A 12833-nucleotide genomic window follows, 5' to 3' on the forward strand; every position below is an offset into this window, starting at 1 on the left:
TCCAAGAGGCAAGATGGTCCTTGGCTTCTGGGAGGGACTAGACCAAGAGACCATCCATATCCGAAACAAAGAAACTGCCTTGTCTACCTGGCCTCTGCTCCCAGGCCCCCTAGAATTGGGTCATTGGGCTGGGGTCACTCCTGCTCCTGGACTTTCTCCCCAGTTCCTCCAGCACTAACACAGTAAATTTTCCCATGGAAAGTGTTGGCCAGTAGGAGCCATTAAGAAAAACAAACCACTCCCTGCTTGGCCAGCTGCCCATTGGCTGTCCATGCCTCCTGCAAGAGGCAATGTCTTGCAACTGGGGGCCCAGTTCTGGGTCCTGAGATAACTATGCTAGGGCCTGAGACTCACGTGAAATTCCAGAGGGGTCTGAGCTTCTACAGGTCAGAGGGGCCAGAGTCAGCTGTCACCCTCCCTCGGAGATTGCGGGGTTGTGGGGGAGCGGGGGCGATATTGACTTGTGGGTGTGTCTGAGCAAGGGCTTGCTCTGAAGAGAAGGGGTGTTATCTAGGCTTTGTCCATTAGCCAGGCCCCTGCGTCTAAGCTCCTATGCCAGGTCAAGTCTGGTCCCAAGAAACTGAAGTCAGAGCAGCCGAAGCAAAAGGAAGGAAACCTGGGGGCTGTGGCTGTGGCTCAGTGGTAGAGCGCTTGCCTAGCACGTGTAAGGCACTGGGTTTGATTCTCAGCACCATATAAATAAATAAATAATAAGTAAATAAATAAAAGTATTGTGTCCATCTACAACTAATTTCTTTTTTTTTTTTTTTTTAAATAAAGGAAGGAAACCTGGGAGCTCAATCTGAAAGAGAGACGTGCTTGGGAATAAGATAGTTTGAGCACAGATGTCTGAGGAGCTGAAGTGATGGGCTACTTGCAAGGAGGCTGCCCGTAGGAGGAAAAGGGGGAGGCATCCTAGTATATGAAGTCGCAGGCAGTGTGCAGAATGGCTCTCCCACCCCCAAACTTGAAAGGGCTGCAGCAGATAGGATGAGAAGAACAGATGCTAGATGAGAGACTCCGGCTCAGGAGGAAGTATGGAGATCTGGAGAAGGCACCGCGTTAGAGCCCTCAGCGACTGTGTGGTGTGGGAAGGCTATTGCTGTCTCCCTTTTTCCCTGGTGAATTTCACCTGCAGCAGGGCAGCAGCAACTTCTATCACAGAAACATTTCCTCACTGTGACAGGTGTGAAATTCCAGAACTCAGTGACCAGCTGAACACAGATCCTCTTAGGAGGAACAGGAGCCTCAAACATGGCTAGGAGTCCAGGTGGAGTCTGGCACCAGCCTTTCCGACCGGTTTGAAGATTTTCTACCATGAGACTCAATGGCCAGCAGAGGGCATCACCACTCCATAGTATGGCATCCGGATTCTCATCCTCTTCCCTGGAGAAACGGGAGACTGGGAAGAGGAGGCAGGCACCAATCCCTGAGCTCTTGGAGAGTTTCCAGAGGCTGAATGAGCAGTCTGAGTCAGGAGCCCTGGGTTCTAGTGGCTGTTCTGCTATAGTCTGTTCCTCCTTGGCGTCTGTTAAACGAGGGCTTGGACCACACTATATCCCTTCCAGACCATAAGGGCCTTTCTGTCTCTGAAATTCCAAGATTTAAGGAAATCATGCAACAGCTTCCCAGAAATTGTAGCTCCTGAGCTAACCCTTACTCTGGGGTTCTCTAGAACCTTCTTTCTGCCTGGCAGGAGGAGGAAATTAAGGTGTGAACTTCAGTTCTCTTGACAGTGTTCTCTCATTTGTAGGCAGGGAGGCAGCCTGACCTGCATAAATTGAGGGGGTCTCTACCTCCACATAAGTCTCACAGAGAACTGTCAACCAGGCAGCAGGTGTTATTTGACACCTGAAATGTCCCTGTCTCCTAGTAGAGACAAGGAGGCATCTGTTAAGTTACCCACTGGGATGGGTGGAGTGGTTCCTTCACAGAAGAGGTGGCACATGTAGCCCTTTTGAGGATCCCTTCAGGGATAAGTACTGGGAAGAACACAATAGAATCCAATGTGCCTGCAGCCTTCACACCTCCCCCCTCCTGCCACTGATGCCGTCTGTCAGGAGTAGGAACAGACGGTCCAGGGGTCCATCTGTGCTAATGTTCACAACAGAGCCCATGTTTCCCCACCGACACCCCCTCGGCCCCTCAGCTGATGGCCACTTGGTGGTCCAACGGGAGAGAGGGGGGAGAGGAAAGCACTAACGAAGCTAGCTCTTGATTCACAGTCCCCAAGCCACCCCTGCCCAACAAGCATTCTCCCCTGCAGACTTGTGCAATCACTGAGGGCTGGAGTAGCACCCACTCCCAATCACACCTCCTGGGAGGCTGAGGGTCCAGGGCATGAGGGTGGGCACAATTAAAGAGAAAAGATAAAGGAGCAAGTGAAGTGAAGTGGGCCAGGGAGACAGAGAGACTTTCCTGGCCTCTCCAAGTGGACATGGCCCTCTGTCCCTCGCACCCTTCGGGTCATGGGTCTAACACAGCACATGTACAAATACCATTGCTTACCAGAGCAAGAGCCTCTGTAACCCCAGCGTAAGACAGTCCCTAGCACTGAGCAGAGCGGGACTTAAACACAGGAACTGAGGAAGACAGCGCCACAAGGTGGCTAGATTGCAGCTCTGGAACCAGGATACCTGGGTTAGTGACACTAGGGGTTGAACCCAGGGGTGCTCTACCACTGAGCTATATCCCCACTCCTTTATTTTGAGACATGGTCTTGCTAATTTTCCTAGGCTGGCCTTGAATTTATGATCCTCCTGCCTCAGCCTCCCTAGTTGCTGGGATTATAGGTGCGTGCCAATGCATTGGGCAAGGTTGCCTTTTTTGAATCAGCTCTGTCACTGAGCACAAGCTAGGCCAAGTTACTTGCCCTCTGAGCCTCAATCCTCTCATCTATTACCCCAAATGGGGTACTAGAAGTATGAAAAAGCACACAAAATGGTGGGGCAGAGCACATGGTAAATGCTCAGACTAGAGGAGGGGACTGACAGGGACATGCAGGCTTGGTCTCCGTGTAGTGGCCAATGCCCTAATGTGGAGTCCCCAGCTTGTGCTGACGCCTGTGGCAGTGTGGTGTGGTCTCTTTAGACACCACACGAGGGCCTTCCACTTCCTCCTCTCACTTCTTATTCGGGCACTACTGACGACAGAAACTTAAGTGGGGCCATCCCTGCTCTTCTAGGGCCTGGCAGTCATGGTAACGAACAGCCTGGGGGATGGTCCCTAAGACTGGGTCAGAGAATGACTGTGCACAGCCCCATCCAACTCTGAGCCCCCGCTCTGCTTGGGCACATCCCCAGTCCCATGAGTCAACCTCACAGTAAGGATCTGTCTACTGGGAAAGGGGCACCTGAGCTCCAGCATCCTGAACTGAGGACAGATTTATCCAGCAGAGACCACCGAGGGGAGACCCCATAATTAAGTCTCCTGTTTTCAGGTTTTCCAGTTTCCCTCTCTCCTTACACATGAGAGGGGGAGACAGTCTCTTTTAGAGCTTCTGCGATAGCGTTGAAAAGGAGAAATTCTGGGTCCTCGAACACTCTGAGGTCTTTGCGCGGTAGTTCAGGGGTGTCTACTCCCTCCTCCTTTGGGGACCACATTACCCTCCTGCAGAGCCTCGGTGCCTCTCTCCCCTGGCCTGGTCTCCTGCCGGAGACCCTGGATTTCGCCAAATCTTTCCCCCAAACTACCTTAAAGGGAACCCCTACTGTGCCACCTCTCCTTGAATCATTAAAGCCATCCATTCCCAAATTTCAGATCTCATGCAATACCTCCTCACAGACGCCGCTCCAGGTATTGCGAATACCCCGGCCCCGCCCCCACGCTCCCCTCAGCTGCTAGTTTTCCCCATATTGAACTCTGGTCTCCCAGTTTCCCAGTACCTCCAGCCGTCGGATACTGTGGGCGGGGCTCCCGGGCAGCGGCCCCCCGGTGGGCGGAGCCTATCGCACTGGGGGCGAGGCCACTGAGGACCGCTTCCCTCCCGCTCCCGAGCCTATAAAGGGAGGCCACACGCGGCCCGCTCGGCTGGCATCCCCCAGCCGCCGCCAGCTTCCCAGTGTGGAGCGACCGCCGCCTCGGAGGGGCGCCCAGCGCCGGAACCATGACCCTCCGCCGACTCAGAAAGCTGCAGCAGAAAGAGGAGGCAGCGGCCGCCCCGGACCCCGCCGCCGGGATTCCCGACTCGGAAGTCGCTCCAGTCGCTCCGGCCCCGACCCCGGCCTCGGTCCCCCCTGCTGCAGCCGCCACCCCTGGACCCACCGGGGACGAACTGTATGCGGCGCTGGAAGACTATCACCCTGCCGAGCTGTACCGCGCGCTCGCGGTGTCCGGGGGCACTCTACCCCGCCGAAAGGTGCGTCCCCCTCGATCCCTGCGCCCCCAGCCTCAGTATCCCGCAGTGTACCTTCCTCAGGGCTCAGCGCCTGCTGACCCCCGCACCATTCTCTCCTTGTGGTCCACTGAGTCCTCCACCTTCCACCCTCGCTGACCCGGATCGACTCCCCTCGGTTCTCCATAAAGCACAAACCTCCCCCACCCGCGGCCCCCGCTGCTCTGAAGACTGTGGCCCCCGCCTCAGTGCCGCCCCCTGTCTCGCTGGCTCTCTACTCCACTCCCCACGCGCCGCCGCCCCATCTCCTCCTTCTCTCCTGCCCTGACTCCTCCCAAGCATCCCCTTTCTCCGTCTAGCTCCATCTGGGTTGCTGTCCCCTCCCCCAGGTCCCGCCTCCTGGTGTCCAGGTGTCTCGAAGCCCCCAGGACTCCCTTGGTCCGGGCTTCTCCTCTGCTTGCCGCCAGTGGGTGAGGATGGGGCCCCACTGCTCGCCCCAGACAAGCTGAGGGTCCTAGAGCCCTGAGTAAGAGACCGGGGCTGGGGCCGCGCCGCTTGAGTTCATACGCCGAGGAAGTGCGTGGGGCGTCGCGGACCCCGGAGAGCACACCCTTCCGAGGGGGCGCCGGGATTCCTGGGCTCTGGCCTGCGTCTGACGTGCGGGGTGCCAGGGCACCGCTCCCTGAACTTCAGCCGGGACCGGACGCGGTGGGAGGGGTCGCTGGGCGCCCGCGGGGCAGGAAGGATGCGGGCCGCGCCCGCCCTCTGCGTCTCCCCCTCTGTGAGGCCCTTCCGCTGGTTCAAGGAGACCTGAGCACTTGGAGGCAGAGACCCAAGACTCAGGTTAAAGAGAAGGGACGGTGGCCTTTCCCCATGAAGTCCCCCTCCTCCTCCCCTATCCCCCAGCTCCCCCCACACAATGAACAGCTTGTTGAGAATTTGCATTTTATGAAAATCGGGTTGAAAGACAAAGGGGTCTCTCTGTGCTGCCCAGTCCTTCCTTGTTGGCCCGTTTGGGAAGTGTCCCCACCCATAAGGCTAATCTTTGCTTCTGGAGAAAGAGGGCCCCCTTCTCTTCCTTGCCTTGGGGCAACTTGGAGGCAGGGTTAACCAGAGCACAGATCTGGAAAGCCCTGGGCTATTTTGGCACGTGGGGAAAGGGCTGGAACCAGATGGGTCTTCCATCTTCCAAAATATTAGGGAGGGAGAGAATAATTTATCAAGGACCCCGAAGATGCAGGAATCTTCAACTTTGTCATCTCTTTACCCCAGAAGAACCCCAGATTTCTCTCCTTAAGTATAGTGAGACTTACAAGTTTGACATCTACATTTTTTTTTTTTTGTCCCAGAAAGTAAGAAACCCAGGTGTAGCTGAGCACACTGGCCACCTTCAGCTGGGATCCACAACTGGTCCCTGAAACAGCTTTTACTCTAGGAGACTAGGCACTTCTGTCCCTCACTCAGCCTTCCGCGGATTAGAATCGCCAGCTCTCCAGGCCTGGGCTTCTTACATTAATTCTTCTACGCCACTGTCTGTGGCTGAAAAATTAAATGGAGAGATCGGACTGGCCTAGGGTTCCCTGGAGTGCCTTGATAGGGGAGCACTGGGGCCCCTGTATTTCTTAGAATCCCACTGAGGAAGAGCCCCTGCTTCGACTTTCCTAATCTGGAAGGCCTGAACCCCTACAGACATGTCCCCCCAGCACTGGAAACCCTTCTAGAGTCATGGCCACCACCCTCTAACCTGGAAATCAGCAGGAGGCCTAGATGTATAGACCCAGGAGGACAGTTGTGTCCCTGTAGTCCCAGGTGTGGGGATGATAGTAATAGTTGCAAATAATTAAACCAAGAACAAAGCAGGTGTGGAGGTGGGAAGACATAAGCAACAAGAAGTGGAATGCCGTGTCCCAAACTGGAGGGACATCCCAGAGTGGAGCTCTTAACATCTGCTCAAGGACAGCCCCCCTCTCACCTGTCTTTCCTGACTGTCTTCCCACCTAGGGCTCAGGATTCCGCTGGAAGAATCTCAGCCAGAGTCCTGAACAGCAGCGGTGAGTCACCAACACCACCCCAACCCCAGCCCCTTCTATGGTCCAAAAGAATGAGGTGCTGGGGTGGTAGGCAGGGGGAAGCACGATACAGCATTTCAGCCCAGCCCCGGGGAGCATTCTCTTACTCTTAGGCATGGCTTTCCCACTGGGAATGTGGGGCAGGTGAGGGTGTGGGCTGTGTGAAGGGGTGGCAGAGAAAGGAGGCAGGGACTTTTGAGTCATTAGGTACTCCTCAGCCCACCCCCAGTCCCTGCCAATTATCCCTCCCTGGAGAGATCTGAGATCTGGATGATGGGTGGGGGAAGTAGGGGTAATGTCCTAAGCCATGATTCCAGGACTTCCCTGAAGTTGCCTGGTCCAACAAACCCAGTGGGGTTCCAGCCTGTGACAGCTCTTTAGGGAGAACTTAAGGTATGGTGCTCACCACAGCGCCTGGGAGCACATATTTTCCCTTCTCTGTCCATGTCCCATCCCTATTTGAGTCTTGATTTCTCTGAAATGGATCAGCAAATTATGGTCTACTGATCAGACTGGCCTATTTGGCCCTTGACCTAAGAATTCTCTCTCTCTCTCCATATATATATAATTTTTTTTTTTTTTTTTTTTGAGGCCAACCTTAGCAACTTAGCAAGGCTTCAGGCAACTTAGTGAGACCCTGTCTCAAAAAATAAAAGGGCTGGGGATTTTGCCTAATTGGTAGAGTGCCCCTGGGTTCAATCACTGGTACTAAAAAAATAAAAATAAAAAAATAAAGTTTTTTCCAGTTCTAGGAATTGAACCCAGGGCTTCATGCATGCTAGGCAAGCACTCTATCACTGTACTTTAGCCACCCCCACCACACACACCGGCCCTTTTTATTTTGAGTCAGGGTCTCACTAAGTTGCCCAGGCTAGCCTCAAATTTGAGATCCTCCAGTCTCAGCCTTTCAAGTAGCTGGAATTACAGGCATGTGCCATAGTGCCCAAATCATTTTTCAAAAATTAATCAATTTGTGTGTGTGTGTGTGTGTGTGTGTGTGATACTGGAGATTAAATCCAGGGGTGCTTTACCACTGAGCCATACTCCCAGCTCTTTCAAATTTTTATTTTAAGACAGGGTTTCACTAAGTTGCCAAGGCTGGCCTTGAACTTGGCCTCATCCTCCTGAGTCACTGGGATTATAGATATACAGTACCCAGATCATTTTCGTATTTTTAAGGTGTTGTAAATATAAAAACAAAGAACAATATATGACAGAGGCCATATGGGGCCCACAAAGAAAGCCTAAAATATTTACCATCTGGCCCTTTGCAGTTAAAGTTCACCAGTCCTTCCAGAAACCCAGAGAGGCAGACGTAGAACTTCAGAACCCCTGCCCCTGCCTCAGTACACACAGGGGGAAAGACCTGTCCTTCAGGGTGAGGGCTCAGATGGGAGCTGGCAGGCGGAGGTGCAGTCTTGAGGGAAATAATCTGGGTCCGCCTAGGAGCTGAAGGGCCTGCACTCTACAGACTTGAAGGGACCTCGCCTCGCGAAGCTGCTTTAACTCTGCCTCTGGCTGGCGGGAAGGAAGGGGGTGGGGATGGGCAGAGGAAACTCTGGGCTCCCCCAGAAGGCCAGGACCTGGAGTGGCTCCAGACCATTGTGTCCGGCGGGCAGGCCTTCAGTGCGGGAAGGGGCGGCCTCAGGCTCCCCTCCCCCAGCCCCTCACATCTGGTGGGCTGGCCCCACCGCAGCTGGGAGGAGCAGCTGTGGTCTGTGCTTGCCTCGTGACTGGCCTCTGGGGGTGGGGCTGTTCTTTCCCCAAAGCCTCTGTGGAGCTGGAGGAGGCTCCAGGCTGGGGCCGAATTTGGGGCCTCAGCTTGTCAGTGAGTGATATTTGGAGCTCACTAGAAGACTGGGGTGTAGTTGGCCCCACTGAGGCCAGCCATTGCCAGTGCCTCCTCCCCACATGTAGATCCATGAGGGCAATTGATTTAGATCTGGAAAGGACATTCCAAATATCGGTGATGCCAGTGAGCTGTCACAGGAGACTGTTGAGTCTTTTCTAGATGTCCTAGACCAGACTCCTGCCTCCTTGGAGACCTGGGGTATGACGCTGCCACAGTCCTTTTAATCCTAAAAGTCTTGATTCTGGTGTCTCCTGCAGGAAAGTTCTGACTTTGGAGAAGGAGGATAACCAGACTTTCGGCTTTGAGATCCAGGTGGGAAAAGCTGGGTACAGAGGGGTGACAGTCAGGAGGCCGGTCTGAGGGGTGTGTGGACCTATCTATCTGGCCTTATTTGTTACAGACTTATGGCCTTCACCACCGAGAAGAGCAGCGTGTAGAGATGGTGACCTTTGTCTGCCGAGTTCATGAGTCCAGCCCTGCCCAGCTGGCTGGACTTACACCAGGTGGGACGTGAGCCCAAGACACAGGCTCTGAGAGTGGGTATGACCTTACTCCAAGGGAGAGGGATGAGAAATTGCTCCTGAAATCAGTCCTCCTTCCTCTTCCTACTTGGAGAAGACCGAAAATAGAATTCAGGTTTGGGAGCCAGGCAAAATTTGTCATTTACTGTGTGATCTTGTGTAGTCCCATCTGCAAAATGGGGGTAATAACATGTCCACCCATCACAGTGTGGCGCGGGATTCCCTGGGCACAGAGCCAGGACCTGGTAAGTGGTGGCTGTTGCTGCAGGGCTACCAGCTGCTTCCTCCTGGCAGCCTGGCAATCCAACATGGGCAGAAGCTGGGGAGAGGCAACATTCCACAGGGTCTGCTTGATATGTGGTCAGGGCCTACCCTGTCCCAATCTGACTCAAGTCTGGAGCACCTATGTCTGTCCTCTAACAAGAAAATGATGTCTCTAGTAGGAGACCCTTGAGATCGGGCAGAATCCCCAGAAAGGGGCAGCCTTGGACTGCATGAATTGACTCTACCTGCCCCATTCTGTCAATATTTTTGTCCCTTACCTCATCGTTTACTTACTAGCAGCCCTTGGACAACTTTGCAAAGTAGTTTCTCACCCACTCTCCCTTGTGATCATCCTTGGGGCAGTTCCAGCAGGGTTCCATACTCCCTTTTTACTGATGAGAAAGGAGCCCTTAAAGATCCTGGGGTCAGAACCTCTGTAGTGGCACTGGGTAACAGAAGCTGAGATCTCTCATGCCTGGGGCCAGTGTTGGTTCCCAGTTGGATGCAACTAATTCTGCCTTTATTTTTAATCTATTTTATTTTTATCTACTTCTGGATGTTACTTTTTCTTTACTGTCTCAACTGGGTCTCACGCCAGGCTAAACAGAAATAACCAACTGAAGGGGCAGCCCAGGGCCCTGGAAGGGCTCAGCCTTTGGGAACAGAACTTCTGAGGGTGTTGGGTATGTGAGAGCTTTGCCCCTTTGAGATCCCAGGCACCTAGGCTAGGGTGCTGGGCCTGGACAAGCTCCTGCTCACTGTGGAGGGAAGAATGACTGTGATTTTGTGATTATGTTTTCGATGGGGTAAAACAGACACCCAAGAGGTCTCCCCAAAGCAGTAAAGGAGGTGGGGGAAAGGAGTTCAGGAGTATTCCTCAGGGGTATCCTTTCTGGCCAAGATAGAATTCTTCCCTCGTGCCCTGTGAAGCAGATGTTGACCACCTCTCTGCCTGGCAGGGGACACCATCGCCAGTGTCAATGGCCTGAATGTGGAAGGCATCCGGCATCGGGAGATCGTTGACATCATCAAGGCGTCTGGCAATATTCTCAGGTATGCATAGGCAAGATGCCCAGTTCCTGAGCTTAACCTCCCATGTTTCCTCAGCCTGTGGGCTCACTCAACCTTTGGTTCTCCAACCCCTCAGACTGGAAACTCTGTATGGGACATCGATTCGGAAGGCGGAACTGGAGGCTCGTTTGCAGTACCTGAAGGTGAGGAACCCAGAGGACATCCAGCCTCCATTGTCCACTTCCCAAGCCCCTGCCCTTCAGGCCCCACTGGTTTAGGGGTTCATTCAGCCCTCTGAATCTCTTTTAACCTTAAGGTTTCTTCAGTCTACTCCCTGACCTGTCTACTCCCCTGTCCTGCTGGTTTACTGCTAGCTCCTGACAGTGGGGCGTGTTGTGTCTTGCAGCAAACCCTGTATGAGAAGTGGGGAGAATACAGGTCCCTCATGGTTCAGGAACAGCGACTGGTGCATGGTAAGTAGACTGGGTATGTGAAGGACCAACTGCTGCCCTTCACAAACCCAGGTCTGTGCTTCCCCCTCAGAACCAATGAGCTACTCCCCCCTCCAAAGTAAAGAAGGATTTGTTTAGCGACTACTTTGAGTAGCATACTGCCCTGGGCTGATGCACACATATCTTGTTATTCTCCCAATACCTGTGTTAGTATCACCTCCATATTCCACACAAGCACACCCAGCCTCAAAGAGCTTATTTAGCTGGGCATAGTGGCACATGCCTGTAATCCCAGTGGTTCAGGAGGCTGAGGCAGGAGGATTGGGAGTTCAAAGCCAGCCTCAGCAACTTAACAAGACCCTGTCTAAAAAATAATAATAATTTTTTTAAAAAAGGGGTAGGAATGTGGTTCAGTGGTTGAGTGTCCCTGGATTCAACCCTGGTTCCAAAAAGAGCTTATTTAAATCTTGTTTGTGACCCTGGTGTCATAAGTGGTCCTCATAAGGCTTTGAGTTTGTAATTGCTCTTGTACAGATAAGGGAAGTTGGGGTTCTCAGTTGAGACTTGCCGGAGACACCTAGATAGTCAATAGAAGGAACTGGATTTCCCACCTGCCCCACCCCCAACCTGTAGCAAAGTATGCTTTGGCCCCAGGCCTTAGGGCCGTCCCTCATGTTTTCTGTCCTGGTAGGCCTGGTGGTCAAAGACCCAAGCATCTATGACACCTTGGAGTCCGTGCGCTCCTGCCTCTATGGTGCAGGCCTGCTCCCGGGCTCCCTGCCCTTCGGGCCTCTGCTTGCTGCGCCTCGGGGTCCCCGCGGGGGCACCCGTCGGGCCGGGGGCGACGCTGACGACGCTGTCTACCACACCTGCTTCTTTGGGGGCACCAGCACCGCCTCCCGGGCTCTGCCGTCCCCACCGCCCCCAACGCGCGCCCCTAGCCAGTGCACCGCGGAGGCGCCGACCTTGGTGCCCTGCCCTGGGCCGCGGGCCACGCTGAGCCGGAGCGCCAGCGTTAGGTGCGCCGGCCCGGGTGGGGGTGGCGGTGGGGGTGCGCCAGGCGCCCTCTGGACTGAGGCTCGGGAGCAGGCTCTGTGTGGCCCTGGCCTGCGCAAAACCAAGTACCGCAGTTTCCGCAGGCGACTGCTCAAGTTCATTCCTGGACTCAACCGCTCCCTGGAGGAGGAGGAGAGCCAGCTGTAGGGGCGGGGGCGGGTGGGGGTGGTATTTATTTATTTATTCGTAACAGCCAGTGCATAAAATGGGGGGGTGGGTAGTGCTGGGCCCAAAGGACCCCAGGAGCCCAGAGCAACGGGAGAGGGTCCTTGCTAGTCCTGGCCAGCCTGATCGTTTCTCGGCTTCCCTCTTCGAAGCAAGTGGGGAGCCCAGGCCCCTTCTCCCTTAAACCACAGTAGGAGTCAGGACAGGAGGAGAACAAGCATTCAAGTTTGGGAGAGGTTTGGGGACCAAAGATGGGCGTGTTATCCTCCAGTCTGGGTCAGTAGTGCCTTGTGGGGTGTCCAGGAAAACTCCTCCACCTGATTGGGGGTCCCTGTCCCATGAAGCCCTCTCCTCAGCTTTACTTGCTCCCTGTCCCCTTAGCCTTGGGGAAAAGTGTCCCTGGGTGGGTCATTCCCCTACCCTACATACTATTCCAGCAAACCAGTGGGCCCTGAGGGGGCAAGGTGCTGGTCCCCTCCCTCTGGCTTGACCCTAAGGGCTTGGCTCCTCCCAAGGGCCTATAACTAAGTTGGGTCCTGCCAGGAGGGGGTCCTGGGTTCTGTGCCTCTTGGGGAACAGAAATGGTCTTATTCAAGTGGGGTGGGGACAGCTCAGACTGCTCCACCATTTTGCATATGTTGCTTCTGAACCACAAATTGTATAAAATTGACTGTTTTTTGCATCTGTGTCAGTGTGGTGACTGCCTGAGGGGGAGGACTGGGCCCGGCAAGCTCTGACTGCATCGAGCACCCCCCCACCCCACCCCCACCCCCTCTCTCTCTCTCTCACACACACACACACACACACACACACACACACAAGCACTATATTTACATCTCATTTTCTTGCAGCCTGAAGCCAGAGAAATAGTCTGGGAGTTCTAACCTACATGCATGGGCCTGAGCGGGCCCGCACCCTCTTTAGAACTTGGGCTCTGCTCTAAGTGCCTCTTGAGCTTCCCTTCCCAGTACCCACAACAGCCGCGTCTAAAGCCCTCACTGTCCCTGAATCCTGTGTGAATGCTTGCTTCCCTTCTCTTCCCAGCTCTTCAAGTCTCCCTGGAGGGACAGAAACCAAATCAGCTGAGGACTTAGCCATATCCACCCAGTA

General features: G+C 54.3%; 1 protein-coding gene across 1 annotated transcript; it reads left to right on the plus strand.

The window, feature by feature from the left end:
* Nucleotides 1-4018: 4018 nt before the first annotated feature.
* Nucleotides 4019-12405, plus strand: Tamalin (trafficking regulator and scaffold protein tamalin). Its single transcript, XM_047551452.1, has 8 exons — nucleotides 4019-4357; nucleotides 6335-6384; nucleotides 8512-8566; nucleotides 8655-8757; nucleotides 9999-10092; nucleotides 10187-10253; nucleotides 10457-10523; nucleotides 11194-12405. The coding sequence occupies exons 1-8, from the start codon at nucleotides 4106-4108 to the stop codon at nucleotides 11703-11705; spliced, it is 1200 nt and encodes a 399-aa protein (XP_047407408.1). The 5' UTR covers nucleotides 4019-4105; the 3' UTR covers nucleotides 11706-12405.
* The last annotated feature ends 428 nt before the right edge of the window (nucleotides 12406-12833 follow it).

This window comes from Sciurus carolinensis, chromosome 4 (genome assembly GCF_902686445.1).
Source record: "Sciurus carolinensis chromosome 4, mSciCar1.2, whole genome shotgun sequence".
NCBI classification, from domain to species: domain Eukaryota; kingdom Metazoa; phylum Chordata; class Mammalia; order Rodentia; family Sciuridae; genus Sciurus; species Sciurus carolinensis.

Coding starts and splice junctions, on each gene's coding strand:
- Tamalin (XM_047551452.1), top strand. CDS start 4,106: ATGACCCTCCGCCGACTCAGAAAGCTGCAGCAGAAAGAGGAGGCAGCG. Junction 6,385..8,511: donor CAGAGTCCTGAACAGCAGCG/GTGAGTCACCAA, acceptor TGTCTCCTGCAG/GAAAGTTCTGACTTTGGAGA. Junction 10,524..11,193: donor GGAACAGCGACTGGTGCATG/GTAAGTAGACTG, acceptor CTGTCCTGGTAG/GCCTGGTGGTCAAAGACCCA.